Genomic DNA, 14,122 nt, shown 5'->3' with positions numbered 1-14,122 from the left:
GTGCCCCAGGTGAAGGAGTCACAGAAACCATGAATGGGAACTTGAGGGCACCGCGCCCATAAGAATTGCCATTTATTCCCGAAGTTGCCAAAATCATCACCAAGGATTCACCGAGGGGTGCATGAGGGGACGAGGAGGCTCAAACACTGATTGAGGGGCCAGTCAGGAGTTGGGAGGGAGGGAGATGGGTGGGGGGACCCCCCGCTGTCCCTCCCCCTTCTAATGCCGTGGGCAGGGGTCCCCCTCCGGCCGCACCCCTCCCCATCCCCAGGTCCAGTTTCTCTCCGGGGAGGTAGGGTCGGGAATGGGGGGAGATGGTGTAGTGTGAGTGGGCCCCAGGAGGGGAAAGGACGCTGGGGTGGGGGCAGGGGTCCCCCACTTCACATGCACTCACAACACTGGTCGCCCAGGGAGCAGGAATGGGGGAAGCCCCCTCCCGCCCTGGATTATAGGAGGAAGGGATTAGTGTTGGGGGCTGGGGGTCCCTGGGGCATCATGGGAGGCAGGCCAGGGCCCCCGCCAAGGGGAGAGATGTACGTCGGCGGCGCTCCAGCGACCGGGGGCACGGGGCTGAGCCGGAGCTGGTTCAGGGTGAGTGTCGCGGGGGGTGCGGGCTGGAAGGGGTTGGTGATGGAGGGGCCGGTGGCCGGGCCTCCTGCGGGGGGAGACGACAGGGAGCGGAGTCGAGTCGGGTCTGCCGGGCGGGCCAGCACCCCTGCTCCCGGGCCACACTCACCGCTCGGCAGGAAGGGGTTGGAGGCCTTGGCTCCTGGCGGCGTGGGGCCTGGCCGGCTCACCAGCGAGTCCAGGTCTACCAGGGCAGCATTGGGCCCCAGGAACGACTCAGGGGTCTTCCGCGTGGGCGGCGTGGGCGTCGGGGCGGCTGCAGGCGGGGGGCTCCCCACAGCTTCGGCCAGAGAGCCCCCGACCCCACTCATGTCGAAGGCACCGGGACTACGAGCGGGCACCTCTCCGGCGAGCAGCTCCAGCTCCCCTGGAAGGGGCCGCAGAGGGGGCTCAGGGGAGAGGCTGCCGTGGGGACCCTGAGGAGGCAGCCCCAGAGCCAAACCATGCGGGTGTGAGGTCAAGAGGCAAGGCCGGGAGGACCACCCTCTGACATCCTCCAGGTCAGGGACCGACCCCAGCGGGTGACAGCAGAATAGCACCGCTTTCGGGACGCTCACACGACGGGTCACGACTGCCCCGAGGGGACGCGCGGGGGGACAGTGGCAGGTGCCCACCGTCCCAGGAGACTGCGTGATGTGCCGTTAGCGAGAGGCCTGATTTTTTGTTTCTTAAGATTTAAGAACCCCGTCTGATACTGAAAGACAGGCACACATGTAGCTGAAGAGAAGCCTGGAAGGGTGAGACCTGCAGAAGACTGGATGGCAACCTACAGTCAGCCTGGGGTGGGGGAGGCACTAGTGCCAGGCCTGCTCCCTCCACAAAGCCTGCTGCACTCGAAGACGCAGAAAAACCAAGGGACCAGAGGAATGTTACCCAGGGCAGGGACGTGGGCACTATGAAGAGAGCCCCCAACACCACACAGACTCGGGGTCTCACCTCAAGGACAAGCCCAAGGACAACCTGCAGACACAAAGGCCAGCCCGGACTCTGGCCGGAAGACAGGCGCTCGGAGCTCCAGGAAGAGGGGCGCACAAACACCCCTGCCCCAGGACGCCGGTGGGCAGGTGAGGAAAGGCGTGCAGTCCTCAGAGGGAGGGGCAGCCATCAGGCCAGTCCAGGCGCCACACCGCCCGGAGGCCCCCGGAGTCTGCACTGCACTCCAAGGAACATTCCGGGGTGACAGCAGCATTTGGGGAAATTGGAGAAAGGGAATTCTCTGTACGATTTTTGCACCTCTTCTCTAAGTCTGACGTTATTTGAAAACAAAGTAAGAAGTTCCTCTTTACGATGGGTGAACGACCAGCTCCACCTCAGTCACGCTGTTACAAGAGCTCTGGGGGAGGCCTGGGGGCCGGGCCCACCTGGGGGCTGCAGCCGTCCTGCTGTGTCTCAACCCTCAAGCAGCCGCCCAGCCTGAAGGACAGGCCTCCTGGGCTTGGGGGGGACACTCACCCGTGCTGCTCCCAGAGGCTGGCAGGGCTGTGCGCAGTTGCTCGAAGTCGGAGAACTCGTCAGGCTCCGTGTCAAACCCCCCGACCACTGTGGGGTCAGGGTGTGCCCTCAGCTTCCCCAGGGGCCCAGGCGACGCGACTCCTCCCACACTTGAGGCCCGGCCCCCCCGGGCCACCCCCCAGTACCTGCGGTGCCATTGGCGCTGGGCTTGGTACAGGACCCCCCCCAGGGGTCGGAGAAGGCCGGGGCCGGGGCCCAGGGATCGGAGCCTGGGGGTCCGCCGACTGGGGCCCCTCCTGCGTGAGGAAGAAGGCAGGTGAGGGGCTGGCAGCCCACCCCACCCCCCAAAGCCAGGCAGCCCCGAGGCTTCAGGCCCCTCCCACCACGTCCCCACCACCCTCCAGCCCTGCGGCTCACACTGCCAGGCGCCCCCTTCCGGCAAAGCCCTCCTCAGCCTTGAGGCCTCCAGAAAGCCCCCGAGAGGCCCCCGGCCAGGGTGGGGTGAGGGGTCTCGTGCGTGCCTCACCCAGGCACCCCCCTCCGCCTCCTACAGCCCCCACAGCCGCTGGGCACCCACCCCCCCAGGCACCCCAGGACTGCACGCCACACGCAGGGCCAGGGAGGCAGCGGGCACTCACCATCTGAGCTCCCCCACGGGTCGGGGGTAGGTCCTTCTCCAGCCACAGGGGCCGCGGTCCCACCCCAAGGGTCAACCGGGGGCCCCGTGGGGGCAGCAGGCCTCCAGGGGTCCCCGGAGGCCGGTGTAGGAGCCGGACCACCCCAGGGATCAGCAGCAGGAGGCACGGGGGGTCCCCCCCAAGGGTCCGAGGTGGGGGCCGCCGTGGGGAGGGCAGCAGCCATGGGTACTGGGCCCCCCCAGGGATCCGCGGCCTGCGGAGCAGCCGGAGCCGTGAAGACGTCAGCAAGATCCATGAGGGACGACTGCAGGGAAGAAAGAGGACAAAGAGAAAATGGGGAGTGGGGCAGACCCCGACCGAGAGAGAGAATGCCGGGGGAGACAGGACAGCCACACAGCAGGAAGGGCAGTGGGAGCCGGGTGCCAAGGTGAGGCAGACCTACCGCCAGGGGACCTCCTAGCGCCCAGAGAGGACGGGAGCGGGGGCAGACACCCAGCTGCTTGTTCCTCTGACACGCTCCACCCTGTCCACCTCCCCACCCGCCCCGGCCCTCCTCCCCCCAGCCCCTCCGTCCACTCTCCGCACAGCAGTCGGCTGGCTCTACAACACCACACACCCGCTTCCCACCCAGCCCAGGCCACTGACCAGTCCCCGACGGAGTGAGGACAAGGGCCGCAGCCGTCGCCCTCGGCCCCGCACCCGCAGCTCCCCATGCGCGTCCCAGGGGTAGCCCAGCTCGCTCTGGATGGGAGGTGCCCCTGCAGACCCTGCACACCCCTTCCCAGGGGCAGGGGAGCAGGCAGGGCAGGGCCGAGATCCTCCTGGGCTGCGTCAGACACTGATGAGGCCTCCGGCCAAGGCCGGCCTGGACACGCTATCCCGCCAGTCCGCCCGCCCACCCACCCAGGCCCGGCCCGGCGCCCACACTCACCTCCTCCTGGCCCACGGTCTCCCTCTTGCTCTCCTCGATGGCCATCTGCAGCCGCAGGTCATCCCCACGGCGGATCCGCTCCTCCTGTTCCGGCCAGAAGCAGCAGGCAGGGGAGGGGTCAGACTCTGAGCGATGGGGCTAACACTGCACTTCCCCCTACCCCACCCCCAAATGGACAGCCCCGAACCCTCCCACCCAGACAATGGCGACTGAAAATTAAAATGGGATGCGGACGATGTGTGGGATGGGGTGGGACACGGGGTCTCAGGCCGGGGCGGGGGGAACAATGACGGGAGGGTGCTGTGCAGGGGCCAGGACGGGACGGGCCGGGCCGGGCTGCTCTAACGGGCTGGGGAAGCACGGGGCGCCTGACTCCGGGTGTTTTCTGCAGGGGGTGAAGGTGGTGGAGCCCTGGGGCTGTGACAGAGAGAGAGAAGAGCACCCTCACCACCCAGAGCAGCCACAAGGCATCTGCTTCACGTGCCGGGTATCCTTCCGGGGACCCATTAGACACAAGGTCCCACTGAAAACGCTGCAGCACGGATGTGTAGGGGTGGGGCCCTTCAAGGTGAGAGGAGGCGGGGACCTGGGGAGGGTCTCAGGGGAGCCTCGGGGTGGGGAGGCTGCTCTGACCTTATCGTGCTCCTCACGGCTCAAACTAAGGGCTAGCTGGAGCTGGACGTCATCCTCGGGGCCGCAGGACGGGGGCTGGGGGAGAGAGAGTGTGAGGGGCTGGGGGAGACAGGTGGGGCCCAGAGGCAGGGAGAGAGAGACGAGCACACACAAGGATGGAGACAGAGAGCCAGGCTCGGGCAGAGCAAGAGACACACACACAGACGTAGTCCCCGAACTGGTGAAGAACAGCAAAGAGACAAGCCTGGGGTGTGGGTGGGAGCCGGGCTGGGCAGGGCCAGGAAGGCCAAGCACCCAGAGAGGAAAGGGAGCGGGGAAAGACGGGGCAGAGGGCGAGCAGAGGAGGGAGACCGGGAGAGGAGGGGCAGGCAGAGGCTGAGGGCGAGGCGTGGAGAAGGACGGCAGAACGGCGGGCAGCCCCGCGCCCTGTGGCCAGGCCGTACCTGGTCGGCCTCCTCCTTGCTCATGGCCAGGGCCAGCTGGAGCTGCAGCTCCTCCTCCCCGCTGCTCTGCGGCCAGGCCTGCTCTGCCTCGGGCGGGGGCCCCGAGCCCACGGCTGCGGAGGAGGCTGAGGGGACACACACGCTGAGGCCCAGATGGAAGAGGGGAACCCACGGCCCAGGCAGCCAGGCTGGCAGAGTCTGAAACCCCCCACCTCCCCTCGGGCCTAGCCTCCCTCCCCCAAGATCCCCAGTGGGACCCAGACCCCAAGCTCCATGGTCAGGGAGGGGGTGTGGTGTGCATGCAAACCCACGGAGGGGTGCGGCGGCCCCACCTGCAGGAAGGACAGGGTTAAAGAAGGACAGCCCTGATGGCCCAAGACAAAAGTCTGCTGATAAAGAGGGAGGGCCCTGGGGAACCTCTGAGCCCGTGAGCTAAGTTCCCGCACCGGGTCAGAGATGCCTTGTGGCCTGTCTCGGGGCCCCATCTCAGGCCCCAGGGGGACGGAGGGCCTTCCTCCCTGGTCCCCAGGTGGGAAAGCTCCCAACAGCCCCCAGAGGGGAGCCTGGAGCCTCGGTCTCCAGGGCTAGGGCCAGGGGCTGGATGCCGGGGGAGGAGCGGCCTGCACACCTGGCCCCCGGCCCCATCCCGGGACAAGGGGGACAAGGGGCGAATGAGGAAAGGATGGAGAGAAGACATGGGCCCAGGCTCGCTCCTGCCGGCCAGGGAGCGCTCGCCATCACACGTTGCCTCTCCATCCTGACCACCTACCAAGACACCACCTCCATCACCTGGAAACTGCTTGGGCCTCCTACACGGTCCCGCCTCCCCAGCCCACCCCCACCCCGGTCCGAGAGCTGCCAGGTAGAGCTGCCAGGCCCACCTCTCGGCATGACTCCCATCTCTACCCTTCCCGCTTCAAACGCACAGACGGCTTCCACCAGCGCTCACGACACCACTTGGGGAATGTTTCTACCTTCGACACCCACCCAGTCCCAGCATAAAAGGCCCTTCCCAGGAGCACTCAGAATCCTGCACACCCATATATAAAACTGAAAGCTTCCCGACACAACTGGACCTCCCATCGTGGAGGACGCCCTTTCTATCTCCTCTACGTCACCTCTTGTCCTCCTAATCGCTGGTCGCCACCCAGCACCTACACTTCCTCCAACTCCAGCCGAGTCCCGCTCGCCACCGCTCTGGCCCTCCTCCGTCCTGTGCAGCCACCTAGGGCCTCAGCCCCCTGCCCTCTGCCTGAGCACAGTTCCCGCGGTGGCAGCAACCTCCTCCGGACCGCTCACTCCCTCTCGGGCACAGGCCGCCCCCAGACAGACCAGAGGGGGCACGCAGGGGATGGGCCCGGACACCCTGGCTCACCCGTGGCGGTCTGCGCCAGCTTCTCCTTCGTCTTGAGCGCGTGGGCACGCTCCTCCCGCAGCCGGTCCTCATCGCGCAGCAGGGCCACCAGCTGCTTGGCCTTCTCGCGCACGTTCACACCCTGGTCCTTGCCGTCACGGTCCACGTACTGGAAGTCCTTCAGCGTCTGCACGGCGTACATGTTCTCCTTGCACTGCTGCGACACGCGCTCCGAGCCCGTCTTGATGAGGTACTCCATCAGCGTCATGGCCTGCAGGGGGGGACGCACTGTCACCCGAGGCCCAGCTCACCCACACCCTCTGCAGCACAAGCTGCCACCGGGATGGACCTTGAAAACACCACGCGGGGTGGCCGAAGCCAGGCCCCAAAGAGCAGAGTGTGCGAGAGTCCATTCACAGGAGATGTCCGGACGGGCAAACCCACAAAGTGTGCCCGGGGACTTGGGGGTGACTCTCAGTGGGATAGGGAGATCCCCCCTTCTGTCTAGGGGGACGAAAATATTCTGGACCTAGGTGGGGTGATGGCTGCACAACACCGTGAATGTGCTTAACGCCACCAAGCTGTGCACTTTGAAAGGGTGAATCGTGTGTTACGTGACCTACGCGTATCTCAATAAACACCGGGAAAGGGGAGACGGCCGGTGCATCACCGCAGCCCACGTGGGGATCGCCAAGCGATCGGTGCAGACCCTGCTCTGTTCATTAAAACGAAGATCTAAGGTCACACGGCCGGAAGGCAGCTTGTTAGGTCCCGCTCAGGGTGCCCAGTGCACGACACATCCGCCCGCTTTCTCTAGCACCCTGTGAGTCTGGAAAGTGTCACCCCACGCATAAAGTTTCACACCGCCCGGGCACAATCTGAAGACAATGGCGGAGGAGGGAGACGCCGTGCCGGCAGGGCCCGTCCAGGCCTGGGCACCCCGAGGGAGGACCACGTGGGCAGGGAAGAGGGAACACCCTTTGGGATTTTCTGCATTTTACGACATGGGAACAAATCCCTTTTCAGCAAGGTTTAATAGGAAATACCCCCCCACTCCTCACCCCAGGCAAGGCCTTTGTGGTCTGAAGAGCCTGGAATCCAGGCAGTCTGGGGAGTGAGGTGAGGGGTCCTGGCCCCTTTCAGGCTCTGTGGGAGGCCATGGCCACTGTCCTCAGGAAAAGGGAACACCTAAGATTTTGCAGGTGACACCAGGGGCCTCCCAGAGTTCCCAGATCCACCCAGGGCTCCTAGGTCTAGAGCAGAACAAAACAGAGAGGGAGGGGCAGGCCACCCCGGGGAAGCCGTCTGAACCACAGCGGAACAGCGGAATCCGCCAGGGTCACATCTCCTCAGCCTTCCCAGGGAGCCTGACCTGTACCTGGCATGGGTCCTGAAGGTGTGTTGACACTATTCACCTCTGTAATTAGAGATTAGTCTTTAACTGACTGAGAAATGTTTACGCCTTAGAGGAGAACCGAAAGAAGTAAAAAGCACATCCGCGTGTGGAAGGCAGGTTCCAGAACCCCTGGGCCAGCGGTGCTTTGGAATTCAGAATTTTCACGAGTTCGCGCCATAAAGACTGCACACACCACGTGTAACGGAAGTCCCCCAGAGGAGGGTGACACCACGGTCGCACTCTGTGGGACCCTCAAATGCCAGGTAGACCACCTCACCACAGTCCAGATGGGGCCTTGGTGCCAAATGCCTTTTGAAAACTTTCGTTTTCAAAGCTCTGGGGACTTCGGAACTGCAGTTTAAAGACTGCGAACATGGAAATAACCCAAACACCCCACGGGGGAAGATACACACGTATGAGTCGTGGCGTGTTCATATGACAGGAGCCCCACACACACAGCCGTGTACGTGAACGAGTGGCTGCTCCACACGTCAACCCCCCAGACGTGACGGCGAACAAAGACTAAAGACAGCAGGCACCAAGGCTCACAGGCCACAGGACTCCACGCCTGGAACAATCTCAGCAGACAGAAGGCCGGGCACGGTGCCTCCTGGGAACACATACTCTATCTCCACCTGGGAAGTGGCTACAAAGCGGTGCACACACCTAAGAGCCAGCTGGGCTGTGCACTCGGAACATGCGCCTCGATGGAAAACATCACGGGTTTCCAAAACAGCCTGGTCCAGGATGTCCCGGGCCGTCAGAATGCGAGCATCCGCTTAAACAGGGGTCAGCAAGCTTTCTCTGTAAAGGGCCGGGTGATAAACCCGCCAGCATTTCAGGCCGTGCACTCCCGGTCCTGAGAGCTCAGCCCTGCACCAGGCCACGTGTGATAAAGCTTTACTTACAAACATAGGCGCAGGGCCAGGTGTGACGCGTGGGCTGTAGTTTACTGACCCCTGCTTTCAGAAATAAAGACTGAGACCCTGCACTCCTCAGCGAAGTCAGGTGACACAGCCCGGAGTCAAGAGGGTGGGCTCAGGGACGGCCCTCTCAGCCCCACCACAGCGAGGGCGGGCCTGAACCTCTGCATCTCAGTTCCCCCACCTAGAAGAAGTACCTCTGCTGCTCTCCGCCCACAGGCACCGGTCACAAAGAACCTGCCACCTGTGGCCTCTCAGGACTCACCTCCCCTCGCACACCTGGCCCGGGCCCCTCCCCACCCAGCTTCTGCCCCTCCCCCCAACCTCACACAAAGGCTCCCCAGCTCCCCCTGCCCTTTCCCTTCACAAGAAATGACTCAGTCAAATCCAAGACCAAGACCCAAGCGTGGCTTGTAGGGAGGGGCGTGGAAAGGAGCCAGAGCAAACGGACCTCAGATCCCGGCTGGAACATAAGCAGCGCCACCTCTCCAGGCCTCAGGCTCCTCGTCCTGGAACCCACCAGGGACCCACCCCAGCCTCCGGAGGACAGACATGCCCCCGGTCCACATCCACGAGACCAGGGGCCTCACCCACCTTGCCCACCGCCACATACAGAGCAGGCCCTCAACTGCCATTTTACCGAAGGAACAGCGACAGAAGGACTCACCAACACCCCTGGGCCCCAGGAGTCGGACTCTCCCACAGAGGGATGTCCCGGGACTGGCCTGAGGCCGCAGTGCTGGGGGAGGGGCCTCGCCACCTGCCCCAGCCCAGGCCCTTCACCACTTCTTGACCCACCTTGGGACGCCAGGCCCCAGGTCCCCAGAACAGCAGTCAAACGAGAAACCCACCCACTGAGCGCTGCCTGCAACTGAGTTCCCTTTACCCAAAGCCTGTGGTCTGTCCTTCTGTCTGTTCACTGGATCGGGGCGTGTGCGTGTATCACTGGGGGCACTTTAGCCACATTTATCAAAATGGCACAGGCACATGCCCAGAAATTCCAGTTCTGGAAAATGGCAAACATACACGGACATTCATGGCTGTCTTGTTTGTAAAAGCAGAACACTGCAAACAACTTAAAATTCCAGCACCAGGTAGCTGGCTACGTCAATTATGATCAACCCAGACAGTAGACAGGAAATTGTTTAAAAAAAAGAAAGAGTGACAAGTCTTTGTTGTCCTGATGAGAAACGATCCCTAACACGTATGCCTGTTTTCCTTTTCAAAAGTAGGGTATGACTTCCACACGGTAAAATTCACCCTTCCTTTCACGTTGCTTTGCGCTCTGGTAACTGCATACAGCCACAGGACCACCGCTGCAACGAAGATACAGAACCAGTCCGTGGCCCCCAAAACTGCCCGGAGCTGCCCACCTGCCTGGACTTCCACGCACAGATCATCAAGAGAGGACAGAAGCTGGGGACACAGCCGCCTCTGAGGGAGGGGTGGACACTGGGCACCCACTTAGGCCTTCTAAGTGGATCAGTCTTGAGAATGTGCCACTTCTTCAAAAACCACAAGGCCCAAAATTCTTTGTTGCCTTCACTGAACAAGAGAGAAATTTACATAAATTACGTAAAGACACCGAACTCCAGCTCCTCTTGGAAAACAGGAAGGCGGCCCAACTCTGGACGCCCCTTGGTGGGCATGCCCCCACCCAGCTCTGCACCCTGCACTGACCTTGTAGACGTGCCGCCAGTTCTTGCCGTGGTCGTTGAGCCGCTTCCAGATCATGCTCATGATCTCCGAGAAGGCGACGACGTTGTAGGTGAGGTCAGCAATCTCAGACATGAGGGAGCTGGACGGGCCCCAGGGGTCGTTGCTCGTGGCCTCCCGAACCTTGATCTCGGCCTCCGAGTAGTTGTGGACGATGTTCTTCATCTGGCGCCGCAGTGAGGAGGTCGACATGGTGGCTGGCGGTGGGGAGGGGGGCAGGCCCCCCGGGGTGTGCAGAGACGGGGCGGCAGGAGGAGGGAGGCCGCGGCAGGGACTGGCAGGTCACCGCATCTGGGGAAAGGAGAGGACCTTTGGGAACACAAGCGGGATCTGCGGCCACCCGGCTCCCCGCTGCCTGTGGGGTGGAGGACCAGGTCCCCACCGTGGCCTGCGAGGCTCTGGCCCTGGTTAACCTCTGCCTTAGTCACCCCATCCACCTTTCAGTTCCTCAGTCGTGCCCAGATCCTTCCTGCCAGGGCCCGGCTCAGCGAGGCAGAGCGTGCAGCGGCAGGCCACAGGCCTGAAGGAGGCGCGCCCCAGCCAACACTTCCTAGCCTGGCACCTCCCGCACCGCAGTGTTCTCCTCTGCGAGATGGGGCTTCATTCGGAGTCCAGAAAACTGGAGGGAGGCTGCTGCACAGGAAACGCGCTATCCACGTGGGTGGTGTCATGAGACAGTCCCCCTCACGAGGTCCTTGCACCCACCCGCGGGCTCCGCTGGAACACCCCACCCCAACACCACAGCCACCATTCCCCAGGGGGCCTCGTCGGTAGGCTCACTCGCCCTGGTGATTTTCTACTCGTTTGTCTGACTCTGTGGCTGAGGCCGCCCTGAGAGCCCCATGGGGCCAGAGACCACGTTTGTCTGGACGTGGCTTTTCCCATCAGAGGAGCTGACCCGGAAGAGCCATTCAATAAACCGTGCAGGAAGGAAGGGAAGGAGGGAGGGCAGGAAAGACCTCTGGAGCAGGAGTGAGGGGGGCAGAATCCCCTGCAGAAACAAGGACACACAGGGAGGAGGCCGACAAAGGGAGCAGAGATAGACAGGAGGGGGTATGCCAGGGGGACGAGGTGTCCCAACGCAGAGGAGAGATAAGGAACAAGCCCGCTGGCTAGGCCCCAGCTTCGTGCCAGGCACTCCTGGAGCACGAGACATCCATTATCTCATTTAACACTGCGGGCGGGGTTCTAACAGCTGAGGAAGCAGAGGCTCACGTAGGTGAAACAACCCAGCCAAGGTCACACACTAGGCATGGCGGCACAGACTCCACCCCAGGCCACCCTGGGCTCCAGGACATACACTTTTAAGTTAACCTGTGCCGAGAGGAGAGTGATGGGAAAGAAACAGAAAAGAGGAGAAGAGGATCAGGCCAGTGAGGCCCATCACAGCAAGCACTCACTCAGTCCTTGCCCGGTGCCAGGCGTGCTCTTGAGTGCCTTACACACGGTAACTCCGGTCATCCCTATGGCGCCGTGATTCACAAACACCTCACAGGGGAGGAACCCAAGGCACAGGCCTCACCTCCGGAGCAACCCGGTTGCAGAGCAGGCTCTGACCACACCGTCCACAACCTTTCCAGCATGCTAGCCACAGGCAGAGACCTACGGAGATCTCCTACAACCTGAGTCCCAGGGGAGGCAGCTGGCCCCTGTCTTGAACACAGGAAAGCAGGCACTTGGGAGACAGATGTGAACAGCTGAAAAGGGATGGCCAGGGTGCCAAGACGGACTCAGCCAGACACACTAAGACGAAGAGCTAATTTGACAACTAACAGTAGAAGACTGAAAGGAAAGGGAAAGAAAGAGAAGAAAAAGAGGCACAGAGAAAGCTGGGCAGACAAAAACACGAGAAACAGATAAAGAAACATGGGAAGAGAGTGAGGCAGGCGGGCAACGAGAAAAGACGGAGACCCTGAAACGCAAAGAGGCAGTAACCTGGGACAGGGAAATAAGAGACAAAAAAAATGGAGAAGAACACGAAAGCTGGGTCCAAATTCTGGCCTCCCTGAGATTCAGTTTGCTCAACTCTGAAATGAAGGAAAAGATTCCACCCGGCAGAACTGTTGATTAAATACAATGGATACATAAAGTTCTTGGCACTGCGCCCCGTGGGTAGTAGTTCAATAACGTTGGCTACTATTATTGTCAGAGAAAAAACAGAACTATTTCCAAAAGGATGGCCATCAGAAAATGTGCTATCTTAACACCGTGTATTTATATTAACGGGCATTAGAAGATACATTCAACCTTCACAGCAAAACTAAAACTTCACAGATACTGCTTAAAACAAGACTACGTTTTTCAAAATTGCTTAGCCCAAAGAGAATTACTAGATCGAATAAAACACAAATCATACGGCAAAATTCTCCAAAGGGTAGTCAGATATCAAACGATGTCAAACGTCATCTGTGTGGAACAAAAAAATCTACAAATAATAATGGAAACCAGAGCTGCCAGCAGTTAACTACACACTTACTACGCGCCAGGATGAGGCACTTAAAAGCATCACCTCCGTTATTAGGCAAAGCTGCCCTATTACGCAGGAAACATAAACACACTAATTTTAAAAACTAGAAAACTAAGGTTTGGTGATAAATCACCTGACAAATCTTACAGGCTCGCAAAAAGTGGACCTCTGATTCCAGAGCCGGGTTCTTCACCAAAACTAACTCAAGAACCTGGGGGAAGGGGCAGACCCTAGACCAAGCGACAGACCCGCGGAGAGGGACTCGGGCTTGGAGGACACGGGTACCAGAACAAAAATGAGATGGGAAGACGGCGGGGAGAGATGCACAGAGACTAGAGACACCTGGCGAACGGAGACACCAACATTAATCCTGATCCTCAGACGCCGAAACGTGACAGAAAGGCAGAACGAGACCGGAACAGACACACGGAGACAAATGCTTTGCAAAAACGCCGAAACAGACACGGACATGAGCACAAGCGAGGCCCGCGGGAGGCAGCGGCACTGACACACAGACACAGGCAGACGCAGGAGAGACGAAGAGCCGCGGGCGGCCCAGGCCGGCCGGGAGCAGACACACGAAGGCCACGGAGACGCCCGAGCGCGCCCGCCCGCCGCGCCCCGGCCCGCGCTCACCTCGGCCCCCTCACGCCGCGCTCCAGGGGGTCATGGCGGGCAGCCCCCTGCCCCCGCTCGGCCTCGGTGTCGCGGGGCGCGCGCCGAGCCGCGAGCGGCGGACGCGGAGCCGCGCTTAGGCGCACGCGCGGACGCACGGAGGGCCGCACGCCGACGGCCCCGCCGCCCCGGCGGGGCGCGGAGAACCGGGCGGGGGAGGGGAGCCGCCGAGCGGACGGGAAGCAACCAAAGGAGGCGACGGACCGGAAGCGGAAGTGGCCGCGCGACCCGCCCAGCCGCCCCGTCTGCGGCGAGCCTGCGCAGTGGCTACTTCCGAGGACACGCTCTCCCGCGTGCCGTCACTTCCGGCGCGCGGGAGCCGTCGCCAAGAGCCACTTGCCTCATTTCCACCCGCCTCCGCGAAACCCCGGGTACGCGCACGGAGAGGCGGGGCGCAGCGAGGGGTCGGCCAGCGAGCTCGGCCGAAGGCGAAGAGACCACGTCGTCGTCCGCCCCCGCGCGGTAGCCCCAGGCCCGCTAGACCGTGCCCCACCGCGGTGCCTTGGGACGATCTGAACTCCTGCGCCCACAGGGCCAGCCGGATGCGCCCCTCCCCACTTCATACGGGGGCCCGTCCACTGCACCCTCCTCCCCAGGGCCACGCCCTACGCCCGTCCTAGAGGAGCAGGCCACGCAGGCGGGGTGTGCCACTTCGGGTGTGCCAAGGGCACGGGTGCCCGTGCCAGATCGACAGTGCGGACAGCTGGGCCTCCCAAGGCCAAGCCTCAGCCTGGGGCCAAGGGAACCCCTGAGAACTGGAGGGGAGGGGGTTACACACACCGGACACGGAGCAGCTCCATAAAGTAAAATACAACAAAATGTTTAATGAGCAAATTCGTCTTAGCAAATATGAAACTGCCACAGAGA

General features: G+C 62.0%; 1 protein-coding gene across 1 annotated transcript; it reads right to left on the bottom strand.

Annotated features, from left to right (window-relative positions):
* Window positions 1-14: 14 nt before the first annotated feature.
* Window positions 15-13,517, bottom strand: EPN1 (epsin 1). The gene is made up of 11 exons (XM_079906811.1): window positions 13,217-13,517; window positions 10,078-10,404; window positions 6,100-6,349; window positions 4,725-4,849; window positions 4,282-4,356; window positions 3,649-3,732; window positions 2,718-3,021; window positions 2,265-2,375; window positions 2,080-2,166; window positions 737-994; window positions 15-655 (listed from the first exon to the last, which is right to left on the bottom strand). Exons 2-11 carry the CDS (start codon window positions 10,303-10,305, stop codon window positions 447-449), a joined length of 1,731 nt encoding a protein of 576 aa, XP_079762937.1. The 5' UTR covers window positions 10,306-10,404; window positions 13,217-13,517; the 3' UTR covers window positions 15-446.
* Between the last annotated feature and the right edge of the window lie 605 nt (window positions 13,518-14,122).

Source organism: Stenella coeruleoalba (assembly GCF_951394435.1).
Source record: "Stenella coeruleoalba genome assembly, chromosome: 20".
Lineage (NCBI taxonomy): Eukaryota > Metazoa > Chordata > Mammalia > Artiodactyla > Delphinidae > Stenella > Stenella coeruleoalba.
This window is presented reverse-complemented; position numbering and strand designations above follow the sequence as displayed.